Source organism: Musa acuminata, chromosome BXJ3-1 (genome assembly GCF_036884655.1).
Source record: "Musa acuminata AAA Group cultivar baxijiao chromosome BXJ3-1, Cavendish_Baxijiao_AAA, whole genome shotgun sequence".
NCBI classification, from domain to species: domain Eukaryota; kingdom Viridiplantae; phylum Streptophyta; class Magnoliopsida; order Zingiberales; family Musaceae; genus Musa; species Musa acuminata.
The window spans coordinates 11712925-11725497 of record NC_088349.1 but is presented as its reverse complement, the minus strand read 5'-3'; the positions used below and the strand labels follow the sequence as shown (position 1 = coordinate 11725497).

The window sequence follows — 12573 nt, the reverse complement described above, 5'->3', positions numbered from 1 at the left end:
TGATTTAATTTTTGTATTTGAACATGGAGGCCAGTAATATTTCTCGCATGATTAGTTTGAATGGAAATAATTGGATGATATAAAAACCAAGAATGGAAGATCTCTTGTATTTCAAAGATTTGTATGGACATTTACAGGGGGATAGTGCAAAACCTACAACTATGACAGATGATGAGTGGAAGAGGTTAGATCGAAAAATAATTGGGTTTATTAGATAGTGGCTTGATAATAGTGTCTTTCACCATGTTTCTACTGAAATTTCTACATATTCTCTTTAGAAAAAATTGGAAAGTCTCTATGAAAGAAAAACAACTGGCAACAAAGCTTTTTTGATCAGAAAACTTGTGAACCTAAAATATAGAGAGGGTACTTCTATTGCTAAGCATTTGAATGAAATGCAGAGTATTACTAACTAGTTATCCTCTATGAAAATGTCTCTTGATGATGAGTTGCAGGCATTGTTACTTCTCAGTTCATTACCAGAAAGTTGGGAGACACTGGTGGTTTTCCTTAGTAATTCTGCGTCAGATGGTATTGTCACTATGAGTTAAGTAACAAGCAGTTTGTTGAATGAGGAGTTGAGAAGAAAGAGTTCGGCAACATCTCAGAATGATTCACAGGCACTTATCTCATAGAACAGAGAAAGGTCAAAGTCTAGAAGCAGTTCACGTATGGGTAAGAGCAAGTCAAGATCAAGAAAAGATATTGTTTGCTATAACTATGGTGAGAAAGGACATTACAAGAACCAATGTAAGCAACCTAAGAAGAACAAGAAAAAGGGAAAAGAAGTGGAGTCTACAAAGTCAAAGGATAATACTACAGCTACAGTGCAGGGTAGTGATTATTTGATTTTGTCTCCTTCTGATGATATTTTTTCTTGTGTGTGTCAGGATCTTGAGTGGGTGATTGACACAGGTGCTTCTTATCATGCTACACCTCGGAGAGAGTTTTTTGCTACATACAGGTCTGGAAACTTTGGTGTTGTCAAGATGGGCAACTATGGCACAGCAGACATCATTGGCATGGGTGATATCCATTTAAAGACCAACCTTGGCTGCAAGTTGGTACTTAAGGATATGAGGCATGTGGTTGACTTGAGGCTGAATTTAATTTCAATTGGAAGAATAGATGATGAAGACTATGAAAGCAGATTTCACAGAGGGCAATGGAAGCTCAGTAAGGGTTCTCTTGTTATAGCTAGTGGAAAGAAATGTCATACTTTGTACAGGTTGCAGGCTAAAGCTTATGGTGAGCAGTTAAATGCTATAGAGAAAGACTTCAGTATGGAGTTGTGGCATAGGCGATTGGGACACATGAGCGAGAAGGGACTGCAAGCTCTTTCCAAGATAGAGGTATTACCAGATCTCAGAGGTATACATCTGAACCCTTGTATTGATTGTTTGACCGGTAAACAACATAGAGTTTCATTTGCTAGTGCTGCTTTATGTAGAAAAATGCATGCCTTAGACCGTGTTTATACAGATGTATGTGGTCCTTTGAGGACAAAAACTCTTGGTGGATCTGTTGATGTTCTTGGTATAAGTGGTACACTTTATTTTGTCACTTTTATAGATGATTTTTCTAGGAAAGTTTGGGCTTATGCTTTGAAGACCAAAGATCAGGTTATTAATGTCTTCAAAGAGTTTCATGCCAGGGTTGAAAGGGAGACAGAAAGGAAATTGAAATGCATAAGATCAGATAATGGTGGTGAGTATACGGGATTGTTTAATGACTATTGCAGGTCACATGGGATCCAACATGAGATGACAGTTCCTGGTACATCTCAGCATAATGCAATTGCAGAGAGGATGAACTGCACCATCATGGAAAAGATCAGATGTATGCTTTCACAGGCCAAGCTACCCAAAAGGTTTTGGGATGAGGCTTTGAGGACTGCAGTTGATGTGATCAACTTATCACCATGTATAGCCCTAGATGGTGATGTTGCAGAGCATGTATGGTCAGGGAAAGATGTTTCCTACAGGCATTTGAGAGTGTTTGGTTGTCGTGCATTTGCACATGTTCTAGATAATGAGAGGTCCAAGCTGGATGGTAAGTCTAAAGAATGTATTTTTCTTGGTTACTCACATGATCAGTTTGGTTACAGGCTTTGGAATCCAGAAAAGCAGAAGGTGTTCAGGAGCAGAGATGTGGTCTTCTTTGAGGATCAAACCTTTGAGGATTTGAAGAAGAAGGCACCAGCCAAGACTTCTGCAAGGATTAGCAGATTGTGACCCAGTTATTCCTCCAGTATATCATGGTGATGGGGGAGATGTGCAGGAAGATAGTGTAGAGCCTGATGTTGATCTACCTGCAGGACATGTTGAGCAAGAAGAAGTAGGAGAGTAAGTTCCAACAGAACCTCAGTTGAGAAGATCTTCTAGACAACGTCAACCTTCCAGAAGATACTCTACAGATAAGTATGTGATGCTTACTGATGCAAGTGAACCAGAGAGTTACCAGGAAGCAGTTAGTGAGCAGAAAGAGAAGTGGTTATTTGCTATGCAGGAAGAGATGAATGCTCTTCAGAAGAACCACACTTATGATTTGGTGCTGCTACCAAATGGAATGAAGGCCTTGAAGAACAAGTGGGTTTTTAGGTTGAAGACTCAAGAATATTGTTCTCAACCAAAGTACAAAGCTAGATTGGTTGTGAAAGGCTTTGGTCAAAAGAAAGGTATTGACTTTGAAGAGATATTTTCTCCTATTGTTAAAATGTCTTCTATTCGTGTTGCTCTTGGTATTGCTGCTAGCCAGGACTTGGAGGTTGAGCAGTTAGATGTGAAGACAGCTTTCCTTCATGGTGATTTGGAGGAGGAAATTTATATGGAGCAACCAGAAGGCTTCAAAGTCAAAGGTAAAGATAATTTTGTCTGCAAGTTGAAGAAGAGCTTGTATGGGCTAAAGCAAGCTCCAAGACAGTGGTACAGAAAGTTTGATTCATTTATAACAGAAAATGGATACAAAAGAACGGTTTCAGATCATTGTGTGTACATCAAATGGTTTGGTGAGGATTTTATTATTCTCTTACTTTATGTTGATGACATGCTTATTCTTGGGAAAGATATGTCTAAAATTGACAGGTTGAAGAAGGAACTGAGTGAGTCTTTTGCAATGAAGGACATGGGGCCAGCAAAGCAAATACTAGGCATGCAGATTTCTCGTGATAGGAAAAACAAGAAGATTTGGTTGTCACAGAAGAAATACATCGAGAAGGTATTGGAAAGATTCAGTATGAGCAATGCAAAACCAGTTGGTTCTCCTCTTGCAGGTCACTTCAAGTTGTGCTCAGAATAGAGTCTGTCAAGTGATGAGGAGAAGAAGAAAATGCAAAAGGTTCCTTATGCTTCAGCAGTTGGAAGTTTAATGTATGCAATGGTATGTACGAGGCCAGACATCGCATATGTAGTGGGTGTTACTAGCAGATTTCTTGCAAATCCAGGCAAAGAGCACTGGGCAGCAGTGAAGTGGATTTTTAGATATTTCAGAGGGAGCTCTAAGGTTTGTTTAAGCTTTGGAGGTGGACCACCTATGTTGACAGGTTACACAGATGCAGATATGGCAAGAGATATAGATACGAGGAAGTCCACTTCAGGTTATGTACTTACTTTTGCAGGGGGAGCTGTGTCATGGCAATCCCGGTTACAAAGGTGTATTGCTCTCTCCACCACAGAAGCAGAATATATTGCTGCTACAGAGGTATGCAAAGAAATGTTATGGATGAAAGAATTCTTACAAGAATTGGGGCTGAAATAGGAAAATTATGTGGTGCATTGTGACAGCCAGAGTGCCATCCATTTGTGTAAGAACCCAATGTTTCATTCCAAGTCAAAGCATATAGATGTCAGATACCACTGGATTCGAAATGTATTTGAAGAGAAGCAGTTGCAGCTTCAGAAAATTCATACAGATGACAACGGAGCAGACATGTTGACGAAGACCTTACCAAAAGAAAGACAGGAGATATGCCGACAGTTGGTCGACATGGCTTCACATTGATGAGTCATGGGACAGCCTCCCTTATAAGCTGAAGGGGGAGGTTGTTGGGCTGATAGCCCATATTCAGCCCATGTGGGCTAGGGCAGCCCATAGCCCACACCCCCTCTTAACCTAACCCTAATTAAGATTAGGGGGGTGTGGTGGCTGCGTTTTAGAAGCAGAAAAAGGCTATAAAAAGATAACAATGAGGCAGATCTTGAGAGCCACGGGATTCCAAAGAGAAGAAGGAGAACAAGGCAAAAAAGGAAGAGAAAGAAAGGGAAGAAGACAAGGACAACGTAGAGAGACTGTTCTCAATCATCTAGCAGTGTTCTCATCTCAGGTTAGATCAAATCTACAGTAGACTCTTGTTGTGATTACTTAGGGAGGTTTTAGATATTGTGGGCAGTGACGTGATCCTTGTATCCCAGTTATTCTCTTGTGGTTGTTGCTAGGGTTTTGGGCAAGAGATTGAGATTTGTATATTCATTATTCTCATAGTGGATTATCTCTAGTTTGCCCCGTGGTTTTTACCCTTCACATTGAAGGGGTTTTCCACGTATATCTTGGTGTTCTGTTTGATTATGTTTCCATTTTATTTCGCTGCGTATTATGGTCTTCTAGTATTTGTTCATATACAAAGGTTATTCCTCTTTATATCCCCATCAAGCTGAACTGTCTGGTGAGGAGGGGGTCTCTGTTGGGCCTATCAAAGGAGATAATGGAGTCTGTGGATCCACGACAAAAAGAAGAGTACTCCACCGTCCTAAGAGAAGAGGTGGTGGGACGCAACGAGGATGTAGAAAAAATCATCGACATTTTGCAGCAACAACAGTCTGGCGATTGTGTTGAATGGCTGCTCATAGAAGGCGGTGATGGGAGGAAGACCCTTGGTCGGTTGATTTACCACCACTCCTGGGTGCACGACCATTTCCAGCATCGAATCTGGGTGGATGTCCCAAGCATTGCTTCTTTGGATCCCATGTGGATCATGAGAGAATTCACGAGATCAATAACCGGGGAACCGTGCGAGGACATCTGGCTATTCTACGATGGAGTCCATGAAAGCAAATACTTCCTCGTTCTGGATGATCTCAACGTCGAGGAGGAGGACAAGGATAAGTGGCTCCAATTGGAGAACTTTCTATTGCTCGTCGGCGCACCGGGGAGTACCGCGGTGGTCATTCCTGACTTGCATTTTAGTGACCATAAATTGGGGTCCGCCATCCGACCGTATCCCTTGGAGTACCTATCGGAGGATGCTTGGGTAGAATTGTGCATGAGACAAGCACTCATCCGGCCTGATCAACAGGAGGAAGCAAACACGATACGTCAATTCTGTAGGACAGACTATGATTCAATTTATGGGACTCCCGCAGGCGCCAAGATGTATGGCTCCGTATTCAGATATACCGAAATGAATCGATGGCAACAACAAATTTCTGGTTTGGATACGAATTTTATTAGAATTCATTACATGCCACGTAAATGGACACGATTAATGTTGTACCACTGGCTGATTGTACAAGATGACATGGCCAATTATAAAGACTTCTTCCATGTGTTAGCTGCTGAAGGCCTTCTGCTGTTTTCGTCAGACGAGGACGAAGTGATGATAAGGGAATATGTGAGGACCCTCGACCTTGATTTTTCATTTGCTGCCACGGAGCATTGCTATTTCTTGACGGAGGTTGATTCAAATTCAACAATCCCACAACAATGTCTCTATTTACGTATGCTCGTCGATTCTAATACCATCACATTTCCGACGATCTTATCCGATGGGGTCAACAATTTGAGAGATTTGGTATTACAACAAAAGGAAATGGATCTCCAATACAAATATCATATCCTACATATTCCAAAAGGTATATTTACCAACCTCATACATCTACGTATATTACATTTACGAGCTATCAAAGTCCAGCAGCTACCCGATACAGTGGACAAGTTGCTAATCTTGAGATACCTCAACCTTGCCCAGTCTGAGATCCAAGCACTTCCTAAATCCTTATGCAAGCTCAGGAATTTACAAATCTTAAATTTGGCTCATTGCGAAAAGCTTCAAAATCTTCCGAGGCAAATACATAATCTTGAGAATTTGCATGTTTTAAAACTAACTTATTGTACAAAGCTTCAAATGCTACCTATTTCGGTCACCGGTCTTGTAAATCTACAAGAGCTAGATTTGGAAGGTTGTCAATGGCTTGTCGAATTACCTGAGGGTTTGAGTAATATGAGAAAGCTGACAAACCTCAATATATATGGATGTCCATTGAATCAAATGCTGCATAAAATAAGTCAGATAAGTAATCTCCTGAAGTTGTCTGGATATATCATAATTGGTGATATTGGAAATGCCTTCTCAGAGTTACAATCATTGATTAATCTAAAAGAATTATGGTTACAAAATCTCGAACAAGTGTCAAATTCAGAAGATACTTCAACTTCTTTAAAGTTGTATGATATACTTCCACAACTCATATATCTAAAGCTACATTGGAAATGGAACAATATGGTTGACATGAGAACCTCCAAACCAGTTTGGTTGCAGGTACTTGAACGCCTTCAACCCAATTCAAACTTGAAAAAATTAGAGATTATTTTATATGCAGACGAGGAATTTCCCGTATGGATAAAAGAGGGGTTTTACTATCTCCACAGGTTGAAAGAGATCAAACTAATCAATCTCAAGAGATGTAAAATGCTACCGTCACTTGGACAACTACTCAGTCTCGAGATTATTGAAATAAGTGGTATGGATTTAATCAATATTATAGATGAAACATTCTACGGTGACAATGGGACATTTCCGGAGTTGAGAGAACTCACATTCTCTCATATGCCTGCACTGGAAAAATGGCTAAAAGTTGGGAGAGAAGAATTTTTGTTTTCGGAACTTTATGAATTGACATTAATCCAATGTCCAAAATTCAAAGCTCTAGAGGTGCATCTCAGGGTCTCAAGATTGAGTATTTGGTTGAACAATAAGATGCTGCAGACATCTGAATTGAAAGGTTGGCATAACCTCCAACATATAAGAGACTTGGAGATAGTTGGATGCCAAGAGCTGAGGTGTTTGCCACGGGACATGGAACGATGTGTTAAACTCGACAGCTTGAGAATTATTGGATGTGAGAATTTGGACTTTTTGCCAGAGTGGCTGCAAGGATTCAATCTTCTGAATTCTTTATTTATATATGGCTGCAGAGCTCTGTCATCCATGCCAGAGGAGCTTAAACTACTACCAGTCGTTGATGTTAAAGGTTGTCCGAAGCTGCGACTTTAACCAGCGGAGCAGCGTACGTTCTCCTACCTTGGAATATTTTATACTACGATTAGAGTAGATTGAGATAAAATGAATAATATTTCGTTTAACTGTTCAGAACATCCTTAGACACCATATGATTCCGGCAGTAGTTGACGCATCAAATTGCAGTTGTGTCGAGCATGTCCTGTCATTCTAACAAAATAAAACCTAAAGATTTCCTACAAACTAAATTGTAGAGGATCTCTTAATCATCCACCTTCCTACCAGCTATTTTAGTAAACTCCAAATCTAAAATTAGATATGCTTCAGAATCCAGTCTTCTCCAAAGAACTTATCGTACCACATCAGACCATGTAGGTAAGGTACCAGATTGTATTTTATTATCATTTTCTTTCATTATGGCTGACATTTGTTTGGTCTTATTATGTATTTTCTAGATGTATTTTATGACCAAGTATTATTTTTTGTTCGAGGCATTTGTAAAAGCTCATAAGGCTAAGGTTTACTTTAAGCATTTCTAAGTCAAGTACAAGAGGAGAGGTATAGATTTACTTTACTTTCTTTTTTTCAAAGAAAAAGACGGACTATCGTGCATGGAACAAATATAAAACACCTAAATATCGTTTTATTGTATTCCGACATCAAGTTATTTATATTTTATTCATTTACATTGTTTTGAAGTATCATCATATGTTCTTAACCGAGTACGTGGTTAGACCAACGGGGATGTTGTTGCACAAATAATATCTTCAAGTATTGTTGGAGATTTAGTCTTCCATCAGCCTATTCCTACTTGCTTGCATGGAGGCTTCCCAATTAATGCAGCCATTTCAATATTGATTTGTGAAGGATTTGGCCATTCCAATATTTTCCATTCAAGTGAACTTTTTATATCCATTCTAATTTGACTTTGAAACAACTATATCATGCATATTTTCATATATGTTAATGTTGCAATCGTGATAGGACTCCGATACAGATATGAATTCAGTGATATTTCATCAAAATTTTCATGTATTTCTAGTCTATCGAGATCCTATAAAACTACAAGAGGGCGCATACCTGAAAATGCCTCTCTTTTATAGTGTTGAGTCTATAGAAATACAATATTATAAAAGTAAATATGTGTGGATTCTTTTATAGTATTATGACATACAAGCATTGAGTCGAAGACTGTAATTAATGACAAGGACTGTTGTGTGTTCTATCTGACCATAGGTGCGATCGTACAAACCCGAAAGGCATGAGGCTGTGGTCTGTCAAAGTCACCATCTCATTTGTAACACGTGATCAACTTCATAGTGCCGATTCGGTGATGTTGTCATCCTAGCACCATACTTCATTGTCGATTCGATCATGATGTCATCATAGCATACCATAGCATAGCATTGCATGGTTAATTCGGTCGTGGTGTCACTGTAGCATAATTATTCATGATCGATTCAACCGTGCTATCATCGTAGCATAGCGTTTCATGGCTGATTTATCCGTGTTGATGTCGGGAATCATTACCCTCGAAAGCTTGGATAACTTAGCGTCGCTCTTGTGCACCACACACATTTTGTTTTTCTTCTTGTGTGGTTGCATGACAAATCTGTCAGCATATCTGGTTTGTTCTTGTAGGCCATCTTTATTGCTTTGGTTGTCGTGCCTGATAGATTTGATTTGATCTTTGGCATTCAGCAATTATTGCCTGATGTCCGGTGTACATGGTCCAATCGAAGGGTTTAGCAACCAATCAAATACTCGAGAAATTAGAAAGATTGTGATGATATCGTGAGTATCGTCGACTGATGAATCGATCCGATTAGTTCACTATCGAAGGTATAATATGTTCATCTAGGTGCTTCTTCCTGTATGATGTAAGAGCTGATGAGATATAAAGAGAAATAACTTTTGTATATGCTTAACACATAGTGAAAATTAAATGAAATTACAATCAAATAGAACACTAAGATATACATGGAAAACCCCTTCAATATTAAGGGTAAAACTCACGGGGCAAACTAAAGATAATCTACTATAATAATAATGAATATATAAATCTCAATCTCTTGTCCAAAACCCTAGCAACAATCACAAGAGAATAACTAGGATACAAGGGTCACGTCACTGTGCATAATATCAAAATCCTCTCTAATTCTCCCCAAGTAATCACAGTAAAAATCTACTATAGATCTGATTTAACCTGAGATGAAAGCACTAATAGATGATTGAGAATAGTTTCTCTGTGTTGTCCTTGTCATCTTCTCTTTCTTTCTCTTCCTTTTCTACCTTCTTCTCCTCCTTTTCTTTGGAATCCCGTGGCTGCCAAAAAACTATCTCGTTGCTACCTTTTTCTGCCGCTTTGATGCTCTTTTTATGCCTCTAAAACACAGGCACCCACACCCCCTAATATCAATTAAGGTTAGGTTAAGTGAGGAGGTGGGCTGTGAGCTGTTCAAGCCCACTATGGGCTGAATTTATGGGCTGCCAGCCCAACAACCTCCCCCTTTAGCCCATAAGGGAGGTTGTCCCATAACTCATCAATGTGAAGCCATGCCGACCAATTGTCGGCATATCTCTTGTCTTATTTTGGGGGGGGTAAGGTCATCATTCCATTTGGTAGTAGTACCAAATCATAAGTATGGTTCTTCTGAAGAGCATCCATCTCTTCCTGCATAGCAACTAACCACTACTTTTTCTGCTCACTTTCAACTACTTCCTGGTAACACTCTAGTTTACCTACATCAGTAAGCATCAAATACTCATATGTAAAGTATCTTCTGGAAGATTAACGTTGTCTAGAAGATCTTCTCAACTAAGGTTCTGTGGGAAGTTGCTCTCCAACTTCTTCTTGCTCAACATGTCCTACAGGCATATCAATATTAGACTCTACACCATCTTCCTACACATCTCCCCCATTACCCTGATATACTGGAGGAGTAATTGGGTCACAATATGCTAATCCTTTGCAAAAGTCTTGGCCGGTGTCTTCTTCTTCAAATCTTCAAAGGTTTGATCCTCAAAGAAGACTACATCTCTACTTCTAAATGTCTTCTGCTTTTCTGAATCCCAAAGCCTATAACCAAACTAATCATGTGAGTAACCAAGAAAAATATATTCTTTAGTCTTACCATCCAGCTTGGACCTTTTATTGTCTGGAACATATGCAAATGCACGAAAACCAAACACTTACAAATGCATGTAGAAAACATATTTTCCTGACCATACATACTCTGCAACATCACCATCTAGAGCTGTACATGGTGACAAGTTGATCATATCAACTGCAGTCCTCAAAGTCTCATTCCAAAACCTTTTGGGTATCTTGGCCTGTGAAAGCATACATCTAATCTTTTCCATGATGGTGCGGTTCATCCTCTCTATAATTGCATTATGCTGAGGTGTACCAGAAACTGTCATCTCATGTTGGATCTCATGTGACATGCAATAATCATTAAATAATCTTGTGTACTCACCACCAACTATCTGATTTTATACATTTCAATTACCTTTTTGTCTCCCTTTCAACCCTGGCATGAAAAATCTTTGAAGACATTAATCACTTGATCTTTAGTCTTCAAAGCATAGGCCCAAACTTTACTGTAAAAATCATCTATAAAAGTAACAAAATAAAGTGCACCACTTATACCAAGAACATCAACAGATCCGCTAGGAATTTTTATCCTCAAAGGATCACATATATCTGTATAAACATGGTCTAAGGCATGTATTTTTCTAGACATAGCAGGACTAGTAAATGAAATTCTATGTTGTTTACCAGCCAAACAATCAATACAAGGGTTTAAATGTATACCTCTGAGATCTGGTAATACCTCTTTCTTGGAAAGAGCTTGCAGTCTCTTCTCGCGCATGTGTCCCAGTCGCCTATGCCACAACTCCATACTGAAGTCTTTCTCTGTAGCATTTAACTGCTCACCATAAGCTTTAGCCTACAACTTGTACAAAGTATGATATTTCTTTCCACTAGCTATAATAAGAGAACCCTTACTGAGCTTCCATTGCCCTTCGTAAAATCTGCTATCATAGTCTTCATCATCTAGTCTTCCAACTGAAATTAAATTTAGCCTCAAGTCAACCACATGCCTCACATCCTTAAGCATAAACTTGTAGCCAAGGTTGGTCTTAAATAGATATCACCCATGCCAATGATGTCTGTTGTGTCATAGTTGCCCATCTTGACAACATCAAAATTTTCAGACCTGTATGTAGCAAAAAAACTCCCTCCGTGGTATAGCATGATAAGAAGCACTTATGTCAATCACCCACTCAAGATCCTGACACATACAAGAAAAAATATTATCAAAAGGAGACAAAATCAAATAATCACCACCTTGCATTATAGTTGTGATATTATCTTTTGACTTTGTAGACTCCACTTCTTTTCCCTTTTTTTTGTTCTTCTTAGATTGCTTACATTGGTTCTTGTAATGTATTTTCTCATTACAGTTATAGCAAACAATATCTTTTCTTGATCTTGACTTGCTCCTACCCATGCATGAATTGCTTCTAGACTTTGACCTTCCTTTGTTCTCTGAGATAAGTGCTTATGAATCATTCTGAGATATTGCTGAATTCTTTCTTCTCAACTCCTCATTCAACAAACTGCTTGTTAATTGACTCATAGTGACAACACCATCTGGCGCAGAATTACTGAGGGAAACCACTAGTGTCTCCCAACTTTCTTGTAATGAACTAAAAAGTAACAATATTTGTAACTCATCATCAAGAGACATTTTCATAGAGGATAACTAGTTAGTGATACTCTGCATTTCATTCAAATGCTCAGCAATAGAAGCACCCTCTCTATATTTTAGGTTCACAAGTTTTCTGATCAAAAAAGCTTTGTTGCCAGCTATTTTCTTTCATAGAAACCTTCCAATTTTTTCCAAAGAGAATATGTATAACGTTCAATAGAAATATAGTGAAAGACACTATCATCAAGCCACTATTGAATAAACCCAACTGTTTTTCAATCTAACCTCTTCCACTAATCATCTATCATAGTTGTGGGTTTTGCACTATCCCCCTGCAAAGGTTCATACAAATCTTTGCAATACAAGAGATTTTTCATTCTTGGTTTCCATATCATCCAATTATTTTCATTTAAATTAATCATACGAGAAATATTACTAACTCCATATTCAAATATAATAATTAAATCATAATAACCCTGCTCTGATACAAGTTGATGGGATATAAAAAGAAATAATCTTTGTATACAAACAAATACTAGCAAGCCATAACACGCAGCGAAAATTAAATGAAATCACAATCAAATAGAACACCAAGATATATGTGGAAAACCCCTTCAATGTGAA

The 12573-nt window shown here is 38.7% G+C and overlaps 1 protein-coding gene across 1 annotated transcript; it reads left to right on the top strand.

Annotated features, from left to right (window-relative positions):
- The first annotated feature begins 4699 nt into the window (after positions 1-4699).
- On the top strand, positions 4700-7267 carry LOC135629168 (disease resistance protein RGA2-like). The gene has a single exon (XM_065136357.1). The coding sequence runs from the start codon at positions 4700-4702 to the stop codon at positions 7265-7267; it is 2568 nt and encodes an 855-aa protein (XP_064992429.1).
- The last annotated feature ends 5306 nt before the right edge of the window (positions 7268-12573 follow it).